Source organism: Doryrhamphus excisus, chromosome 2, assembly GCF_030265055.1.
Source record: "Doryrhamphus excisus isolate RoL2022-K1 chromosome 2, RoL_Dexc_1.0, whole genome shotgun sequence".
NCBI lineage: Eukaryota > Metazoa > Chordata > Actinopteri > Syngnathiformes > Syngnathidae > Doryrhamphus > Doryrhamphus excisus.
The window spans coordinates 17,660,678-17,682,535 of NC_080467.1; the positions used below are offsets into that span (position 1 = coordinate 17,660,678).

Genomic DNA, 21,858 nt, shown 5'->3' on the forward strand with positions numbered 1-21,858 from the left:
ATCGTTCCATAGTACACACATAGTTGTGATCAGTAATGCCTTTTATTTGTGTTAGATCTGTGAATCCAAGCACCAGCCCGAGCCATCGTATCCCGTCTGTACCTGGGACCGTCTCGGAAGATAGTGACACTTTCATTTCATCTGAAAGGGATGGTGAAGGTTTGGAGCGAGGGCACGCACGGGATGGATTTCATGGAGAAACACTTGCCCAGCACCAAGCTGGCAGTGAAACCGGAGGACTCCAAGATTTCAGGGTCCAAAACAGACGTTTACTGCTCAACTTGAAAAACGCACAACACATCATCGATGGCCCGGACCAACGCTACTTCATCGGCATCATTGACATTTTTACCGTTTACACCTTCAAGAAGAGACTGGAGCATTGGTGGAAGAGGCTGAGGCATCCCGGCCAAACGTTCTCCACTGTCAGTCCACAGGCGTACTGTACCAGGCTATGTCAGTGGTTGGAGGACCATACCAAGTAGATAGCAGGGGCCGTCACAACCACCCACTCGCCTGTTCTCGTGTGTACACATGAACCACTTGATGTCCTGTTCCTTAAAGTGCTCAACACAGGTTCATCTTGTGTTTTTTTTTTTTCAGGCATATTTCCTATCTTTGATGTACGACGAGAGTACGGCTGTCTCAGACTGTCTCAGAATAGTGCAGCCATTCTTGTTAATCACCTCAAACATTGCTTAGGGCATGCTTGATGCCCCATGACTTCATGGAGGGCAACCACTGTCTGGAACTGATGTCCATTTATGTAAACCTTCCTTCCCATTCATCCCCAAATGTTCTCTATGATTGAGATCAGGGATGGTCCGAAAGCGGGAGGAAGAAGTCTCTTGTCAGGCGGGCATTGGGAACTGCACTTGGGAACTGTTGTCCTGTTGAAAAAGTCAAGTACACAGACGAGGGCCTTCAATCATCAGGGATGCACCAATTGCCCCCTGCAACATCTCTGCATAGCCATTCACCGTTTGACGCCCCTGCACAACCTGATCCACATCCATTGTTCCATTGAAGGAAAAAGCACCCCAGATCATGATGGCGCCTCCTCCACTGTGGTGTGTGGAAAACATGGGATCTGCTTGTCATGCCAGTAACGTTGGAAGCCATCAGGACCATCAAGGTTACATTTTTTCCTCATCAGAGAATGAAAGTTTATTCCACCTTTCAATGTCCCATGTCGTGTAAAGAATGATTATTCATTAAATGAAGTAGAATGGGTACCAAAGGAAGAAAGTATGGGTGGATAAGAGTGTTTAACAAATACTAAAATCATAGTGAAAGTGGTGGTTGAGTACACGGTGGTGAACATGAAGTGGATGATCTATTTCACATGGGAATTAATTGCAATTTATACAAGAATGAGTGTGATTGAAGAAAGATAACGGCCACATATTGAGGCTAGAAATGTCTTGAAGATCTCTACTATTTGATACTCAACTGGAAGAAAAGTTTATTCTGCCATCATGTGCAATATGAACATTTCTAGGTGGTTTGCCCGTTGGGCGTGAGAAAGTAGTGACGTCAAATCAGGGATCCATGACAGACTAACTGTTAATTAATTAAATCCAAACTTTACCTTTCACTTGTGGTGGTCCTGGTCCTGTAGCTTTGTCACTTTGTCAAAGTACGTCCGATATACATGCTGCGTTCACGTACACTGATAACATGTAATAGACGTATTTTGATGATTTAAAACACTACCAAAACTTTTTGAGGTACATTGATACACATAGTTATGCTAGTTCCGTCAACAACAGCAACATAGGTACAGCAACAACACAACACTCTCCTTGGGGTGGCTGTGTCTTCCAGCACAAGATGTGGGCTCCAGTTCTCAGGTAAAAAATGAGACAAAGAGACTATGACTGAAAAAAGGGCTCACTCCGTTCATGCCATTGTACAACAACAAACGAGAAATCTTCTCATGTTTGAATCTTGTGAAACAAGATCTTGTAATAGCAATGTGAAGGTGGTTCGGTTGGGGGGGTGTAGGGAAGTAGGGATCCTACTTGCAGGTTTGCGCTATTAGTGCCAACAATGACGACGTACACAGTCATTACTGTTCCACACATGCAAGTTTATTGCACAGCAAGCCAGCCAACAATGGGACAATAAGATGTCTGGAAACACAAACATAAGAAAACGTGACAGCAACAGGAATGTGTGAGTCAAGGTGACCACAAACTCCAATTGTTACACACACACGGACACAAACACACGGGTGCACACATAAAACTGATATGAATATTGGCTGATGCTATAAACCATGGCTCTTCAAAGTGCAGCCGAGGGCTAGTTTAGGCCCACAGCTCGTTTTTTTTTGGGCCCGGTAAATTTTATTTTTTATGAAATAGGACACACATTTGCTTTGTCAGCTATAACACAAAAGCCATATCAGATATGCTAACAAGGAAGTAGTTAATATTTTAGATTTATGTTCTTGCTGGTAAAGCAAATAGTTTGGACTCTTAGTGTCTAAATCAACATTTAAAACTTTAACATTTGACTTTTTTGTTGTTTATGTCTGGGGATCTTCATGGTCCTTTGTCAATTTCTGATACGTATTTTGATACGCCACCACAAACCAATCCCATCACTCACAGTGCAACCAAAAACACTGTAACCACCCGGGCTATGCAGGTATCAAATAGAGGCTTACACACAGTAACATACTGTACATGCAAAACAAAACACTTTTATACATCATGTATAACCCGCAAGGCATGCTGGATAGCTTCCAGGTTGCTTCCCATGTGTGTTATTTTTGTTGCACCGTGAGTGAGGGAGGCATATGGGCTGGTGTGTAAATAGAAAGAACACTTCAAGTTTGAAGTTTGCCTCTGAATACTTCCCGTGCAACTCAAGCTTTACTGTGTAGGACTCTAGCAAAAAAAAAAGGCAAAAAGTTGGCTTTTCCCACTAATTTTAGTTTTGATCAGAAATTAATGAATGCCATTTGATTTAAAGAACACACCATGGAACAAAAAAAGAGCCGCAAGCTGCATTTTGAACACCCCTGCCTTACACACCGCCAGACATTGGAACAATCCAACCAAGCACTACGTCCTTTATTTTCCACAACATCATCATTCCTATGACATCATCACAATAAACTGCAGGTCACATGGTTGGACTAAAATTTAGCATTTGTAACGTTAGCATGGAACTGCTCATTGGTACAATCCTCCAATAACCATCCACCCTTTTCAATGTCACTATCTTTACAAACAGCTTCAAAAACAGCATTTTTAAATCAAATTAAATTATCAGTGAAAGAAACGGGACAACAACAAGATGCTTAAGTTTTTAGCCAACATAAATGAGTTCTAGCCTGCACGTTAGTTTATTGTAGCCAGAACATTGGTGATCAATTTTTAAAAGGTCAAAACTAAGTCCAGCCATCCCTCACCACGTCCCGCTTCCAATGTCATGTCTTGACAACCTTGATCACGGTTTTTCGAAGATGTTCAATCATAACTCATTGCTGTTTTTTGTGGTGGAATATGGCCTATTAGTCCAAAATATGCTGATTTAAGATCATTTTACACGGTTTTTCTGCATAAATAAAATTATTTTTCAAGCATAAAAATGTCTAAATTAAAAATAAAAACAGGCTTTTATTGCAGGATGGGATTATTTCACAAAGGGCACAATATCCCAAATAAATATTGCTAGCTGTGTCCAACTCTCATGACCACACTCAGGAGATCAGGAAGACCTGGGTTTGATTCTCCACTCTGTGTGGAGTTTGCATGTTCTCCCCGTGTATGCGTGGGTTTTCTCCGGGTACCCCGCTTCCTCCCACATTCCAAAAACATGCTAGGTTAACTGTTGACTCCAAATTGTCCATAGGTATGAATGTGAGTGTGAATGGTTGTTTGTCTATATGTGCCCTGTGATTGGCTGGCCACCAGTCCAGGGTATACCCCGCCTCTCACCCGAAGACAGCTGGGATAGGCCCAGCACGCCCGTGACCCTAGTTAGGATAAGCGGCATAAAAAAAGGATGGATTAAGGATGGAAAAAGACATTATGGTTGGAGCATAGTACTTCCTGCAGTGGCTATTGTTCCATCAACGTCACATTACCGACACCTAGTGAGCAGTTAGAATACTACATATCATCACATTGCATCCTGCTTGTAATGCTGAGGAAAAACATCATCATCTGCCGTATTCAGCCATGAAAAAGCACGGTTATCTTTTTGAAAAACGGTGATAGAGTGAAGCCGTGAAATTTGAAGCGGCAAGTGGCGAGGGATTACTGTAATATTCTTTCTTACCTTTTGATGCAGAATCCTTCGTCGTCGGACTTGGTGGCACCAAGTCTACACACGCATAGTCTTAGTCCAAGAACTAACAAGTACAGTGAATAACAATGTGTTCCAGTTCTTGCGTGCATTAATGTGATACATCTGCCACTTTATTGCTATTCCTTCTTAGTGGCCATGGACGTGGAGAGTAAAGCCAGAAGAAGAATAACATAAAGCTGCACGTGTTAACCTGCCAAATCCTAAGATAGAAAAAATGTGAGCAGAAAGTAAATCCTGTCATGGTGAAACAAGCGAGAGGCAGCCATTTTTCCATGAGTTGTTGCAGATAGACAGAAGTGGAGGATGGAAGTGTACTGAAGAAAAGATGGAAATGTTGCCGACACAATGAAGTCCATTAGCTCAGCAGTTCAAGATACGTGACGGGAACCTTCCCCTTCTCGTTGCCTCGTTCTCCAAAAAGCCAATCGGGGTCCATGCCCGGTACCGTGTAGACGGTGATCAGCTGAGATGCAACATGAAGAAAATATTTGTATTATGGACACTTTGACCCCTGAGCTTGCCTACCACAGCCGTACCTCGTCAGCCAACAGGGAAAGCTCGGTGGAATCGTGGGCGTCGTAGTCGTACAGGACCTTGGCCTTTCTGGTGCCGGTGATGGGGAGCTGCGTTTGCTCCATGGCCGGCGTTTGGGGCTTATTGCTGGAGGAGGCGGGCGCCGTGGTGCCAGGGGAGAGTGGTCCAGTCGGGAAGGCAGCAGAGACCGGGTCAGGACACGCAGCAGACTGGTAGGAGGTGCCGACTGCATTAGCACACCTGCATGAAGATTACAGCCAATCGATGAAAAGGTGGTCTTATATTGAACCATGTATGGTATAGAAGGTAAAGTAGGTCTTATATTGAACCATGTACGGTATAGAAGGTAAAGCAGGTCTTATATTGAACCATGTATGGTATAGAACAGGGGTGGGCAAACTACGGCCCGGGGGCCACATCCGGCCCACCCGTTCTTTCCAAAGTATTTCATTTAAAGTCAACATACAAGCTGGCATCATGGCTTGAGACGACATTTTCATGGTTTGGCGGTTTTATCGATTTTGTTATTTGATGCGATCTGTTGTTTACAAAGTGAAAAAAGGGACACAAGCACATAATAATAATAATAATAATCATAATAATATTAAATAATAAATTCATTCTTATTATTATAAATTTATAATGCACTTTACATCAAATAAATGATCTTAAAGTGCACATATAGCAGATTGCATAATACTTTTACAGATACAATAATTTCGTTATTTGATGCGGTCTGTTTACAAAGTGAAAAAAGGGACACAAGCACATAATAATAATAATAATAATAATAACAAATAATAATAATATAAAATAATAATAACAAATAATATAAAATAATACTACATTTATTCTTCTTATTACAAATTTATAACGCACTTTACATCATCATAATAATAAAAATAATATAAAATAATAACAAATAATATCAAATAATAATACATTTATTCTAATTATTATAAATTTATAACGTACTTTACATCAAATAAATGATCTTAAAGTGCACATATAGCAGATTACATAACACTTTTACAGATACAATCATTCCAGCTGGGCTGTTACGTGTAAAATATCGAGTCTGGCCCCCCCGTCAATTTTGTTAAATCAATGCGGCCCGCCAGTCAAAAAGTTTGCCCACCCCTGGTATAGAAGGTAAAGCAGGTTTTACATCCGAGGATCACCAGCCATGGTGATAACTGATATGCCCATTCAAATCTCTGCTTTTGACACATGGCTAGCTCCTAGCCTCCAACACCCTCCTGGACGTTCTCCTCCGATTTCGTGTCCACATTTGCAATAAATGTGTATCATTACATATTGATGGATACTGGGAATGGTGCTGATGCTGAAAGGTGCCGTAACTGATACGGTAGAAAGGAAAACTTTTCATCAACTAGATGAGGGGTGTTCAAAGTGCAGCCTGGGGGCCAGTTGTGTACAGTATAGCTACTTCGTTTTCAGTCTGGTTATACTAAGTCACCGACATCGGTGTCAGTACGGAAACGAGTGTCACCTACACTGTCCGGTTTCTCTTTGTGTATATAGTTGGCTTTAGTTATTTACATATATTTTGGTTAGTGCTTTAATTATATTTGTTTGCCATTTAAGTTTAAGTGCCATTTTAGTTAGTTAGTTTTTCATTTAGAAGTCATTTGTGTTGTTCCTAATTTCTCATCAGTTTCTCCTTTTTATTGAGGTGATTGGTCGTGGCACAAACATGGAGGCGCGCTCATATAGGAGTGCAGGTCAGAGGCTGATCACCTTAATTGGACTCTCCCAAGTGCCACCTGGAGGAGGGGGGGATTGACTGGGTGGTAGTTTGGGAATCTAAGTTGTTAGGTTTACTTGAGTGTTTATATATATATATATATATATATATATATATATATATATATATATATATATATATATATATATGCAGGAGGTGACACTTAAGTGTGGGACTCTTGGAAGACTTGTAGTGTGAAGGAGGGGTGTTGTGAATGTAAATCGGGTACCTTTTGGACTTATTGCCTCACCCTCTCATTGGGAACTGTGGTTGGCCCTTCACAGGTAAAAGGGGCTGGGTGAAATTGTTTGAGAGAGGCCTGTTGTGTGCTGGGGGAAATGCTGCTGCACTGTCTTGTAAAATAAACTCCAAGAGCTCTCAAGCCCATGTCTGGTGTACATTTCAGCTGCTATGGCTATCCCGGGCTAGTAAGAGGCCATTGTTTTCCAACTGAAAATCTTACAGACCGCCAAACAAAGTTGCAAATTTTAGCACTTGAGGAATAAACATCAGTAAAGCATAAAACACCAACACTACACGGCACTTACTTGTTGAGCTCCCTCTGAAGTTCATGCATGTAGTGATGACACTGGGCATAGTAGGTGGCCTGAGCCTCTGCAAAATCCTGAAGACAACGCTGGTGATTCAGCTGTGGAGAGAAAGATGCACCCAAACGTTGGTCAGTCTATCATCCCACAGTGGAGATGGGTCACAGACTGACCCGTCACAGTGGTTTCACCACTTGGAAGTAATACATACAAAATCACACTATAACCCTGAATGTATCATGATGATACATGTTGATAGATGTTTGATAGATGATAGATCTTGGCACCAAATTTCATGACAATCAGTAAAACTGGTGGCAGGGCCTATTTTACCCAACATTCGTGAGTATAGCTGGGTCCCATGGTTCATGTTGCAGACTCACATGCGTGCTGCTGATGCCCTCAAGCAGCAGCCTGGTGACCTCGGCTTGGCGGTCAAACTCCGTCTGTGCGACACGAAGCTCGTGTTCTGCCTACAAATGGAAAAGGAAACCAGTATTGACACATTGTACCTTTCATGGCTAACATACATATACTGTAGTATATCACACAAGACCACCCCTCACATTCCAACAGCCATTTCACCGTATCTCCTCAAGGGACAATAATGTTCTCATTCATCCAGATAGTTGTACTTGTAGTTGTGACACACAACGGATGACAACTGGACGGGTCAGGTTTTCTTGGAAAATGTTTGACCACTCATCCAAGCAGGTTGCATCAGTTCATGGTCAAAGAGGACGAGGCGATGCAGCCACACATGCTAGGCACAGCTTTAAACCATGATCAACACATTAGTATGGGCCAGTCAATCAGATAGAACCATAAAGAGGATAGGCCAGGTGGGGGTTGCATGTTGGAATGATGTGTTCAGGTATCACCTGGGCTACACTAACTTTCTTCAGAGGTCGGTAAATCCACACCTGCTTTCTAAGCTGTACACTGGCTACTCTAAATTGTAGCTAGATTTCATGTCATTGGTATTGTCCCTTTTGCAAGCACACACACACACACACACAATTTTACATTACATACATACATATGTTACAGTGGTAGCACAAGAGGCCTAGAAAATTACTTACTTTGTCCACTTCCTCACTCAGCAGCTTAGAAAGGGGAAATGAGGAGACAGACATGTTAACATTGAAAATATGAGTTGATAATCTATAGTCTATAAATCATCTACAATAAGGAGGACTAGTATCTACTGAATCTAAAGCCCCCGTCAGACCAATCAGCACAAATCAAGCAGAACCAGCCAGAATGAGAAAGTTTCAACATTCACGTCACATTTTGGGGAGGATTTGAATGCAGACACTCATCACGAAAAGGAGCTGGAGCATCCGGGGCTGCCTGAATGAAAATGGAGAGCATTGACACGAACTGACCAGAATCTTTAGAATGCACTTAAACCAGGGGTGCTCATTAAGTCGATCGCGATCTACCGGTCGATCGCGGAGGTGGTACTGGTCGATCGCTGGTCGATCGCAGCGTGACATTAAAAAAATATCATCCTCGCATCAATGCCGTCACTTGATTGATATACAGGGCAGCCATTCAGATGACAACTGAATGTTGCCCTTCGGGTGACCAATCAAATCAAACAACGTCTCTAAGTGCAGCAGAACTTACGATGTCAGCCTATCATCCATCCCCGTTACTTGATTGACATACAGGACAACCAGTCAGATGACAACTGAATTTTGACCTTTAGGTCACCGCTCATGCGTAAACAACGATGCAAAGTGCTAAGCTAGTCGGCGAATTGCGAGATTTTAAAGCCCTCGCTAAAGTTTATGGTCACTAAAATGAGTGAAGGCACTGGACCAAGTAAAAAGGCAAAAACATATCACTTCCATACGGAATGGGAGGTGGACTTTTTTTTCACAATGTCTTTTTCGAAGTGCGTTTGCCTCATATGCCATTCTACCATCGCAGTACCAAAGAAGGGAAATGTGGAGTAATGTGGAGGTAATTACAAAAAATGTTAATAGTTAATTATGTGTGTTTTGCAATATTGGCTCATTTGGTTATGTAAGGTACATCAACATACATTGTACGTACAAATAATCCTCAATACATTTGAAAATAAATAGATGTTTTGCATTTTTGTAGTGGGTAGATCATTTTGACTCGGTCATTTTAAAAGTAGCTCGCATGCTGAAAAAGTGTGAGCACCCCTGACTTAAACCAATGCAGAATAAACCAAAATGGCGTCATTCTGGCTAATTCTGCCTTTAGTGTGACTAGGGCAGGGGTCGGCAACCCATGGCTCCAGAGTCGCATGTGGCTCCTCAGCCTCTTTGTTGTGGCTCCCTTTGCAATGCTCAAATATTTTTTTAACACAGAGTGAGGAAATTGCACGTTCTTGTTAGAAAAGTTAGAAAAGTCCAACTTTGTGTGAGACCATGAATGCATCCTGGCTGAGTTCTGACTGATGATTGGATGAGCACAAGGACGAGCAGACATGATGCTATTCAGTTCTCTCTCACACACAGGTAAACATGAAGAAAAAAAGTTTTAAAAAGCACATTTCGTGTTAGAGTTTGTAAGACCTTTTTTAAACATATATTTTGTGGCTCTGGGCTATTTTTCTTTAGTGGGCAAGGGGGTAAAATGGCTCTTTTCATCGTAAAGGTTGCCGACCCCTGGACTTGGGTATAAATCCGAAAGTTGCATGTTTAAAACTCCAACATACTGTATACAGATTTACTCAATGAGTTTAGTCCATAGGCTGACACACCTACACCCGTGCGTCCCCGTCTGTGTTCCCTACTGCCTATGATAACCCAAAATCTCCATTCCACTCCAGTTCTGCCAGTTCTGTGTTTTCAAGACAGTGAAGTTTTGGATGGAGGAGAGTGTCTACCAACAGTCTACCAACCACTATGGGCAAGACCAAAGAGCTGACCCCAGAGACAAAATTGTAGACCTACACAAGGCTGGGATGGATAACAAGACCATCACCAAGACTGGAATGTACCAGTAGAACAGATATTTGGTGGGAAGGAGGGCATTATTGGTGCAACCATTGATAAATAGAAGACCTTCAAGATAACAGTCAATCACCCTGTGAGAAAGGTGAGGGAGCAACCAAGGGAGAATGACAAGGGAGGAGCTGGGTGGTGATGTCAAGAGAGTTGGACACACAGTCAGGAAGCATTAGCAACACATTGAGATCCTGCAGTGCTCAAGAAGTCCCCCTAGTCCCTCCTATTCAAGAAGACAGACCTGTCTGAACATTTTACATGAAAGCCTCTGAAGGACTCACACAAGGCCTGGAGAAATGTGGTGTGGTCATCTGACACCAGGATGGAGCTCTTTGCACGCATCAAGTGGGGATTCTTCATTCTTCTTTGGGATATTTCTCTGGTTTGGGCTCGTAAGAGTTTTCTGCACCAGGTATAAGTTACCTTTAGACCTACCAGAATTTGTGTCAAATACTTATCCACAATGTCTTGGAGTGGAACCTCAATTAGCGTACACCCTTTTTGGGTTAGTAAGTTCCGGGTACCTTCTGGAACCAAGGACTTAATGATGCTAACCAAGGTTCCGCTGTATTTATATACTGTATCTGTATTTGTGTAGGGAGAGCGAGAGAGACAGAAAGACTAAGTACATCCAACTAGACCACAAGTGGCATCAGGAGTGTCTCCAACTTAAAAACTGTCTTCTACTGTATTACTACAAAAAAGTCAACATCTACTGTACAAATACCACACACAATACCATTGCTGGTTTACTACTGCAGGCCCATGTTTACAACCTTTCTTTGCTCTGTTAAGCCAATCTCTGGCTCCACATCCCAACTCTCCCAGCCGCTCTGCAACTGTTCAATTACATAAAAGAAAAAAACAACAAAAACAGAGAAACTAAAATCATGAGTATAGTAAATACAGAATTACAGTCAAACCTCAGTTTTGAAATGCCAGTTTTTGTATGATTCGGTTTTTCACGCAAATTTTTGCACCCGTTTTCTTACACCATCTTGGTTATCATACGGTTATGTCTGACCTTCTCCGTTAATTGTTCATTAATATGAACTTTGAAAAAAAAAATTTAATTCTCACAGGACCATTTTCTACCATTTTCCCTTATGAATGTTTTTATGATGGTTTATGGCGGTAAGACAAACGTTTCAGCGGATTCTTCTTCACATTGCTATTTGTGATGTCAGTATCGAATCCAGGCATTGACATAAAAAAATGTGAATGGGAGTATAGCAATGTTATAACTGATTCCCATTGATGCTTGATGCCCAACCCAAGATATTAAACATTTGTCACCTACAGTACATATAAAGCAAATCTTACATAGCTCATAATATATTAAACATACATATCCTACGTCTTACAGCATATTTAATATGCAAAAGGTAACAAAGTGGTTCCCCACATCCTTCAATTTTTCTGAATGCTACAACTATATCTGTTGTAGAATTGTAGTTATTAGAAAATGACCTTCCAGCAGTGTTTGTGTCCCTATTTTATGAAACAGATTGATGTTTTATGTTTTAGCGTATCCACAATGAACCCCAAACAAAGTAAAGGCTAACTTGTAGCTCATACATGAATGTGAAACTATGCAAGTGCAAACATGTGGTGTTTCCCCAACAAAGAAACCATTCCCATGACCAGTTTGGCTACTAGTTTAGCTGGGAGTGCTCTGGGTACTGCTGTGGAACCTACAAACCATGCATGGCCCATATTTATGTTTGTGATCCTTACCGCTGAAGCACTGGCAGAAAGAACATAATTTCGAGGCCTTGTCTCCTGAAAATCAGGCGCAGCCTACAAACAAGAGGGGGGGGGGGGCACACAGAGTCATGCATTTGCAGTCATTAGCAAAACAAAAGCAATAGCACAAGACTTTGAAGAAAATACAGGACAAAAGCATTGTCCTCAACAAGGTGGGTGAGTTCTTTTAAAAGATGCAATCCAAAGCAGCAATATATCATCAATCAGTTGATCAAACCTGATGCTCAGCTTGGAAGTGCAATGCATGCAACAGCTTCTCAGAGGACTCAGTGTCATCATGCACATCAGTACATACATACCGTATACATATGCGTATACATGCCAACCCAACATCATCCTACTCAACTCTGTGCATGCTGTTACCGTGCTTGGGCACAATTAGGTACTGTGGCACATTTATTAAAAAGATGCACGGTCAACATGTTTACCTTCGCCTTTACGAAAGCATAGGAGTGTAGCAGTACATGTATCCGTAATCAGATCTTTGGTACAGAACCTTCAGTTTAATACAAAGGTATGCCGATTTCCCACACGGGACACATTACATGAGTGACAGGAAGAGGGCCTTGCTCGCTAAACAAACTAGTCTTTGGCTCGTGCAAGGTGGCCAAACATCCTGTTTTCCTGTTTAGTTTTTTAGAAAGTGATGCATGCAGTTAACGCATGCCAAGTTGATGGCTCGTAAAATTGGAGACGTCATGCAAAACAGTGGCCAATTCTCAAGTTCTTGCAACTATTGAGGGTACATTTTTTTCCTTGAAAAGATCACTTACATTCTAAAACTTAAGTATTTAACCTCAGGTAATGTGTTCTGTTTTTGGAATCATTTTCCTGCCCTTTTTTGACTGTTCTCCTTTTTGATTATAGATCGTATTTTGGAAAATAGTGGAACCTTGGTTAGCATTATTAATTTCATTAGAGTACCTCGGTTAACGCCCGGCCCCGTGTTTTTTCGGTTAACAACCAACATTTTTGCTAAATTATTGTCTTGGCTTGTGCTCGCATGTTTGTTTAGTGTCCAAAATACAGTCCGTTTTGTTTATGCCGCCATCTTGGATCACACACACAAGACGAAATCTCATGATACTTGCACTGTGGGCACAATTTTAGGACATTTGTAACAGAGTTACAAACGTGCTTGTTAAAACGTTACAACGTGTTACAACATTTACTTTACAAAAGTGAGGCGATGGACCGTACCAAGACAAGGGTGCAAGACCTCAGAATTGTACGGCTTAAAGACCGCCATCATTTCAGACACACACACACACAGATGCATACACAGAATCGGTGTCAACAGTCAACCCAGCAGTGCATCAAGGGTGACACTCAGTGTTTCTGCCCGGCAGACTCCAACCAAAGCATACTGTAACCCAAAATAAATAATGTAAATCCAATGACTCCGTCCCAGAAAGCCATAACTGTTAACACAAAACATGTTTTTATAGTTTTACATGCATTGTAAATTAATACATAATTTTAATTACAGGTTACTTTTACTTTCATTGAAGACGTGATCACCGTCACCATCATCGTACCATCACACCCCTACACGGGCATGTGTACAAATGCATAACCGCACTAGCAGAGCTGATTTTATATGCGCCAAACATGCCAAATGTGAACACAGCCTCTACCGACCTGAATCCAGATCAGTGTTCTTCCTTAATCATCCCAAGTCAATATTGTTTAGCAGTTTAAAGATGTCCAATTGCAAGTTAAGAGTAATTTACAGATTCAAAGTCCCATAAACTACCATATTTTCCGGATTTTAAATCACACTTTTTTCATAGTTTCTTGCAATTTATAGTCAGGTGTGACATACATGCAGTGGTATGAAAGGTTTGGGCACCCCTGGTCATTTTCAAGATTTATAAGTCATTGGTTGTTCAGATCAACAACCAGCTGAGCACTTTGGCAATCAACCATACAGGGTTCTTGTTGTTTTGCAGCATACGAGTAGTATACCTACCGGAGGCATGGCGGAGGTTAAGCGTACGTACTGTACGTATTGCGCAACGTTCTCTGATTGGTTTATCACCACCAGTGTACGTAATACGTCCCTGCATTAGTGGGAAATGGTCCGACAGTCAATCAAGCAGAGCACTTACCAAAGTCGCGCAATATTTTTACAGATTTTGGAACTCAGTGTACACATAAGGCGCACCGTCGATTTTTGAGAAAATTGAAGGCTTTTAAGTGTGGAGCATAAGTATGCATGGTCTGCAAGTTCTCCAGGTACTTCCCTCTTTCCAAAAAATGCTAACTGTACAGCGTAAATTGTGAATAGGTGTGAAAATGAGTGTATCTGGTTGTATTTATGTCTCCTCTGATTGGCTGGCGACCAGTGCAAAGTGTATCTCACCTCTTGCCCAAAGTTCTCCGAGATGGGCTCCAGCTGACCTGTGACCCTGATGAGGACTAATGTAATAGAAAATGGATGGAAAATGAAATATAACTCACTGCTGCTTTGGCCTCCGCCTGCTTGGCTTTTTTCAAGCGTGTCTTGCAGATGTCGAGATCAAGCCGTCGATTCTCCAGGAGTCGCCTCTCTTTCTGCAAAAGGAAGGGTGGGATGGACTCTGAAACTAATCCTGGCAACCAAGCACCACATGCCATAAAGCAAACAAGTGCTAATAATGGTGGCAGGAGGTGCTACTCACTGATATGGTCCTCCAGTCTCCTTCTAAGAAGTTGCGCAATGGCGTGAGGAACGTGGCGGCTGAGGTTTGAAGGAATTCTCGCTCGGCTGATCCAAGTCTTTTCTGGTATTCTCCTACAATGACCAAGGTGCTGCCTAGAGGAACCAGAAGCATACAGACAAAAAGCAATAGCAGCTACGTATGTTTCCATTTGTTGTTTCTGGAGATGCCCAATGCCAGCAGTGATGTGGTGGGGTTCATGGCTGGTGGGGTACTGACATTAAGAGGAGCCTTCTACAGGAAAAGGTCTTTGTTGTAAAAGTCTGGCCACTTTCTGGTGAGCTTGGGTGTATAATCCTCCATCTTGGCCATCAATTTATTCAGCAGAGCAGAAAAATCTATTTAAATCGTTTCACTTTTTGCTCTCCAACTGTTAAAAAAAAAAAAAGTAGGCTTTTCGTCTCTATGGAAGGACGGCAGTGGCAAGCAACAGCTCACCTAGGCATATACGCCTTCAGTACTGCAGTGCCTCCCATAATACATATGTATGTATGTTATTGTGGGATCAGCAAGAATAATTATGTTCATTTTTATGTGATTTTGATTGTTGTTGTTTTTTTGATTCATCATAGCAGTTGAGGCTCTGCATCCTGCGACTGCAACATCACCAAAAGTATGAGCCACAATCGTGTTGTTTTCCACTGACCGTATGGTGTCCCTTGACCAAATTCATTGGAAGCATCCAGCATGTACTGGCCCAGCAGCTCTGCATTGGTTGTTCTGGAAGGAAGCTTTTTCTCCAGCTTGTCATAGATGAACTCCTCTATTCGAGCACCTGCGTGAATCATGGAAGTCATAGCGTCAAGTGGAAAGATTTATAGCAGGTTTCATCTCTGGTAAAGGAACCTTTTTCACAGATTCCACACAAAATGAAAATATACAAACACAATTGTAAATGGAAAAAAAACACAACAGGTATGTTCCATAGGAAATCAAATATGATAAAAGAGTGGCTGTATCTCAAATGGAATAGTGTACTTCTATCAGTACAATTCCAAAGGAATACTGTGTATATCAGGGGTGGGCAAACTACGGCCCGGGGGCCACATGCGGCCCGCCAAGCGTTTGAATCCGGCCCGCCAGTTGCTTTTTCAAATTTTAACATACAAACTGGCAACATGACTTGCAAGACAGATGTCTTATTTAGTAAAAAAAAATATATAAAATAATTAAATTAAATTAAATGACATAGTTTGATGTGTTCTGATATTTAAAATATGTCATTTTACAGATAAACTTAGACAAATAATTAAAGGAAAATTATAAGCATGAAATAGTGTGTGTGTGTTAAATATATGTTCTGCCCCCCCTGACAATTTTGTTAACTCAATGCTGCCCACCAGTCAAAATATTTGCCCACCCCTAAACTACGGTGTGGGTCGAGGGTCAAACAGGACGTGCAGACGTTCATCACACTTCCAAAAAAATTAAAGGAAATTCCCGCTGACAGCCCTAATTATTGAATTATATAAGAATTATGTAAAAGTACCTTTACCCAAACTAATTGCTCTAGCACAGGGGTGGGCAAACTACAGCCCGGGGGCCAAATACGGCCCACCAAGTGTTTGAATCCGGTCCGCCTGTTGCTTTTTAAGTATTTCAACTTTTAACATACAAACTGGCAACATGACTTGCAAGTCGGATTTCTTATTTAGTAAAAATAAATCAATTACATTAAATTAAATGACATAGTTTGATGTGGTCTGATATTTAAAATGCTCCTGAAAAAATGAGAACATAGTACACCTAATAGTACAATACTTTTACAGATAAAATTAGACAAATAATAAAATTAGACAAATAAAATTATAAGCATAAAATAGCGTGTATGTGTGCATGTGTATGTGTTAAATATATGTTCTGGCCCCCCGAACAATTTTGTTAACTCAATGCGGCCCACCAGTCAAAATATTTGCCCACCCCTGGTGTATATGGTGTACTTAGTTGGGGGGCACAAAATATGCCAATGTAATGCTGTAACCCAGGAAACTTTTTTTACAAAAGGATGCTGATATTTTAAAAAGATATGTAAATATTTCAAGAAAAAAAACTGCACCTTACCTTTGCAATATAGGTGAAAAAGAATATAAATAGTATCAACTTCTCTCCTCCTATTCCTAAGTAGTACCAAGTAGCTCCTTATTTGGCAGGAGCTGATCATGACAAAACCCACGACAAGCTTGTCAACCCATTGGAAATGGCAGGATATCATTACTCAATATAACAGTCAGACTCATGGTGTCATCTTACAAACAACACTAAGAGCATCACACATCAACTTAACACTCAAAATGCACCAATATGAGTTTAAAATGAGAAAAAACAACTATTTTAAGCAGACTTTTTGTGTCCTTCAAAATAAGAGCACCGTATGCATACCTAAGTGTTTAAATATGCAGTTGGAATTGCATCTGTAACTACCTCTTCCTTAATCACAAGCACATGCATTACAGTTTGTTGAAGAGTTTGTAGCAATGTGTGCAAAATCCATTTCTCTATTACTGAGCAAAACTGTCCAGTGATGTATTACATCAATAAATGTATGGATTTTTGCATTTAATTAACTGACATTTTATTCACTAACCCAAAAAGCACACATGCTATGCTGGTAAAAGTATGTTTTGTTTTGTTTCTTTTGTGTAAAATGTAAAAAAAAAATGTAATTCTAAAAAATTTTATGGACAAAGTGAAATTTGGGGAACAAGGAATTTAGGAAAAAATAGAACTGATTTCCGAGGACCCTAGTTATTCCTGGTTGCTGCAATGACATCAGCCTCTGGACAGTTCTGGCTCTCTCCAACCGAGGAGTAATCATTTTAGTAGGATTTCACCTGTATCCAAAAGCAGCAATGCAGTTCTTTTTAGAAATATTAATATCTGCTTACAAATATTATATCATATATTATATCATATTATATCTGTTTACAAAATATAAAAGTGGCACCCTTTCTTTTTCAGTATGCAACCCTCGCTGGAAAAGGTTCGGACACCTCTGAGACAATTGAGACACAATGATAATCAGTGTCATATGTGCATCTTAATGTTTTGTTTTCCACACAGAAAAACAGAGAGGCCCTAATGTGTATTTTACTACAGAGGAATAGTAGGGCCACAGTGAAAGAAACTAAATTAGTAAGGTAAGGATAAAAGTGGTCATTTTAAGAGAAATGACCAGGGAAAAACGCTCTGACAAAAAAAAGTCAGATTGTGAACTCATTTTATTTTTCATTTCAAAGGCTGGTTTACCAGTGCAGTGCTTGTTTTGCTAGAATGTACTACATTTCATCTCAAATGCCAGAACTTACCAGTGTGGTCAACTGAAGCATGGAGGGTAAAAAAAAGTAGGTTAATAATAGTAGGACATTTCTACCATGATGACACGCTTTGATCAATTTATGGAGTGTAACATTTCTTTCTATCCAGCTGAATCAACTTTTGACAAAGATGTTTTGGGTTTTTTATTTAGTATAAACTAGTGTTGGTAAGATCTACACAGTCACATGTCAACTGTGTTTATTTCAATTGAGCAAAGTCGTGGGTATCGTTAATGACCAATGGGATATGATACGAGTGCACATATGCCCAATGTTCTAGCAAGCATACCATGGGCTTCCTATGCCGATTTCAAGGTTACCGAAGCTGGCCGCCCATAAAGAATGCAATTGAATGACCAAATAGCTCTTGGCCACTTTCATTCTGTAAAAGTAGCTCTCACAAGAAAAAAACCTTGGTGACTCCTAAAATAGCCAGTAGTACATTTAAACATTTACACTTCATCTATGTGATCCACGTTGGTGTTGGTATCGGCTGATTTCACTTATGGATGATCGGGGTCAGTATCAGCAGCATAAAACCCTGATTGGAATCGCCCATATTTCAACTCAAAAATATGCTTGCTTTACTGGAACATAAACAAAATGATGGCATCCAAAACTCTTATATTGTTTTGTTTTTCAATAAAATCTGCATTTTGCATTCCAGAATGCATTTCTGCCTCGCGTATGTCAGATTATGAACTGAAAATCTTAATTTCACCTCAAGTACAGACAACAATCATACTTTGATTGTGATTTTAACACAGTGTTGTGAAACAGACACCAGTGTGGCACTATGAGGCCTGTACGGTGGATCCCCACACATTTCAGCCTTCACGGCCCCTGAAAGTCTGCCTCTTTTCATAGAGAACATAGCTCATTCATCGTAAATTGGTAATAACTTATAGGTATGTGATAACACAGGTAACATGATACAGCATACATGTGCCACTCTTTAAAAGGCCACCAATTTTACATGTCTATATCTTTATGTTACACTGATAATGTTTTTTTCAGTAAGAATTGAGATTTCACACACTCGTTTGGTGATCCTTGAATGCAACACAGTCATATTTTTATAAATGCAGGCTGCGTTTTATTGCACTCTGTTTGTTGCCCAGATAAGGGCCACATTATGCACATTCCATTTTGTTGTTGTTTTTTCGAATCCTCAAAATAAAAATCAAAAAAATCAAAAATCGGATTTCTTTATTGCATTTCTTGAATTTCATTAAAGCAATGAAACATAATTTATTAATATTGTAACAAAGTTACATTTGAGGTGGCATCGAACAGGATGCGCTGCAGGGAAAATAAACATTTAATCATGAAGGCTCATTATGTATCGGATTTATATCCGGTATATGCGTAAATCGGATTTTATCCGTTATAAAAAGGCACTTCCTTGACTATGTTTCCAATGTACCTGGACATGCAGGCAACGCTGCAAACGCTGCAAATGACGTCGTATAGCGGCCTGTCACGATTCGGCGAATCGGAGCGCCACGATGCGGCCATCCGATATATGCGAGGGAAATTTAATGGAAATGCATTGGAACAGGACTGGAGATTTTGTCCGAAATAGGCGAAATCCGTTATAAAAAATCCGATATATGCAATGAATTTTTATTGGAAATGCATTACAGAAAAAATTGGTTCTTTTTTATCTGTCCGTTGTGAGCGAATTTCCGATATATCCGAGTCCGATATATCCGAGGTTTACTGTATTTGTAGCCAACCTACTCATTTTGAGAGTAGGATAATATAGCTAATATAGATACATATGGCATGTGTTGCCTTCATTATAAAGCTTATATAAGGCTTTACATTTTTTTGCGGCTCCAGACATATTTGTTTTTTGTTCTTTTGGTCCAATATGGCTCTTTCAACATTTTGGGTTGCTGACCCCTGGTCTAAGGGGTGCAAGAGGCAGCGGGTACTTTCAATGTTTCATGTACAAATTTATAGGACTCAACATGCAATTTGATGCAAATTGCATGATTTTGATGCAAAATCGGAGAACGTCAAGACAGCAGGAGCGTTTGGAGAGGGGAGGAGCTAGCCATGGGGCCAGATTCATGACAAGGTGGGGATCTACAGTAACAGCACTTGCACTTACATGGTGACAAACAGCATTTTGTTACGACACTTGACGAAGCAATGCTTATCATGTCATATAACTAACATTGCTTGCAAATTACATTCAATCAGGAAAAACTCCAATCAATGGACTTACTTGGATTCGGCTGCAGGAGCACCTCTGTCTGTCGCAAGATCTTTTCAGTCCAGTTCTTGGTGCAGTCAGCCCGAGCAATCAGATTCTCCAGGTGAGGATCTAACTCTGTCTTTTCAGCCTGGCCCAACTTCTCTTCTGTGAACTGGAAATAGATCCAGGCACCCTCAATGTAAACATCAGGCTTTGTTATCATGACGTCAATCACACTGTGTTGCTAAAACAGTAAATAGCAAGAGCAGGTTAGGGACCCATTCACAGATTTTAATATCAGACATTTTTTTACAATAACATTTGAATCTGTGCCTTTTGTGCCTGTGTCTGTTTAATGCCAACATCTAATGGAGATACAGGTTGCTCCATTTCACACACTCCTGTAATTACACTTGAATAAGTATGATGTGTATACCACTTAATTACTGTTTGTGTGAATTTGGACAATGTAGTACTGTCCCAAATCAGTTACTATCATTGCACTGACAATAAATGGCAATCTGAATATTTATCTGTTTTTTCTTTCCTACATTTTAATTGTGAATTACAACCACTTCAGTTAGTCTCTCCCCTTCCATTATAGCTCCAAGATGGCGACTGTTATGGATGGTAAGTGTCCAGCACTGAATGCTCATCATTTGGGGCGTGTTGAGTGAAACATCCGGGTACTAATCCGGGTACTACACTACACAGTTGTGTGTGTGTGTGTGTGTGTGTGTAGGCGCTGAAGCACTCAAAAAGAAAAGTACGGAAGTGTGCTAATGAAGCCTTCTGGTTAGTTCTTCCTGTTGATCGTGCGCAGCGAACAGGGACTCACGTGACTCATACTCAAGCAGCTGTCATCAATAATGGATGCCAGATTGACAGACCTTTATCCTCTAATACGCCGCACAGCTTTGCTAATAAAAACATTTTTTGACTTGTACAGTATGCGAGGCAGCTGGTGCGTCGAACACGGAGGATGCGGTGACGGTAAATCGACGTGGATCTTACGGCAGGGATGTCCAAGATGACTTGGCTTACCTGAACCGCCCTGGTGAAGAAGACGCCCGCACCGGAAGCCAGTTTTTTCACGTTAAAATCCATGCTGTTCAAGACGTGTTTGTTTCCCCGAAGAGGGAATCCTCTGGATCAGCTGAGATGATGCAGCAGCAGACTGGAGCAATAATCCGCCTCATCCACTATCGGAAATCGACACTGCAGCCTGCATTTAAAGAGACAGGCACCCAACCTGCAAGTCACGACTTGCTACTTCAGTGGTGTCCGAAGTGCGGCTCGTGGTTGTGGCAGGTTTTTTGTTGGCCCGCTTCACATTCTAAAACTATAATTTACCCCCCAAACTTGGAAAGAAGCAAAAAAAAGAAGAGGAAAATCAGCAGTAATTTTACAAGAAAGTACAATTTATTAACAGTAAAAAGTTTAAATACTACTGTAAAAGTCATACCTTTATGAGAACAATGTTGTAAGATGTAATTTCTGTAATATTGAGGCGAAATTTTAAAAAATATGTTTTTTTAAAGAAAAAAGTGACAATATGAGAAACAAAACAACAAATAGTTGTAATTTTAGGATACATTTTAAAAGCATGAACTTACCGCTTTTCTTCACGAGGGTCACGGGGGTTGCTGGAGCCTATCCCAGCTGTCTTCGGGCGAGAGGCGGGGTACACCTTGGACTGGTCG

General features: G+C 40.7%; 2 protein-coding genes across 5 annotated transcripts in view; one reads left to right on the top strand and one right to left on the bottom strand.

The window, feature by feature from the left end:
• The window catches only part of pip5kl1 (phosphatidylinositol-4-phosphate 5-kinase-like 1), a 16,953-nt gene extending 11,378 nt beyond the window's left edge, over nt 1–5,575 (top strand). Inside the window, exon 10 of the mRNA XM_058057064.1 lies at nt 56–5,575. Within this exon, the coding sequence (XP_057913047.1) occupies nt 56–485 (430 nt within the window). The 3' untranslated portion in view covers nt 486–5,575. The remainder of the gene's footprint in view (nt 1–55) is intronic.
• Nucleotides 2,072–21,384, bottom strand: sh3glb2b (SH3-domain GRB2-like endophilin B2b). 4 transcript variants are annotated; one of them, XM_058057078.1, is made up of 12 exons: nt 21,200–21,384; nt 20,186–20,327; nt 15,282–15,410; nt 14,597–14,730; nt 14,397–14,489; nt 11,904–11,966; nt 10,943–11,005; nt 8,259–8,282; nt 7,560–7,649; nt 7,177–7,277; nt 4,863–5,100; nt 2,072–4,789 (listed from the first exon to the last, which is right to left on the bottom strand). In XM_058057078.1, exons 1-12 carry the CDS (start codon nt 21,260–21,262, stop codon nt 4,682–4,684), a joined length of 1,248 nt encoding a protein of 415 aa, XP_057913061.1. In that variant the 5' UTR covers nt 21,263–21,384; the 3' UTR covers nt 2,072–4,681. The 4 variants fall into 4 exon arrangements, with proteins under 4 accessions (XP_057913061.1, XP_057913070.1, XP_057913079.1 ...); XM_058057087.1 differs by lacking the exon at nt 10,943–11,005 and having other exon boundaries at nt 21,200–21,381; XM_058057096.1 differs by lacking the exons at nt 8,259–8,282; nt 10,943–11,005 and having other exon boundaries at nt 21,200–21,383.
• Nucleotides 21,385–21,858: the final 474 nt, after the last annotated feature.

Bases quoted from the DNA above. Each gene is read 5' to 3' on its own strand.
- sh3glb2b (XM_058057078.1), bottom strand. From the start codon at position 21,262: ATGGATTTTAACGTGAAAAAACTGGCTTCCGGTGCGGGCGTCTTCTTC. The intron at 14,490-14,596 runs GTGAGTAGCACC...TTCCTTTTGCAG, and splicing joins GAGACTGGAGGACCATATCA to AAAGAGAGGCGACTCCTGGA. The intron at 7,278-7,559 runs GTGAGTCTGCAA...TTCTCTCCACAG, and splicing joins AGGGCATCAGCAGCACGCAT to CTGAATCACCAGCGTTGTCT.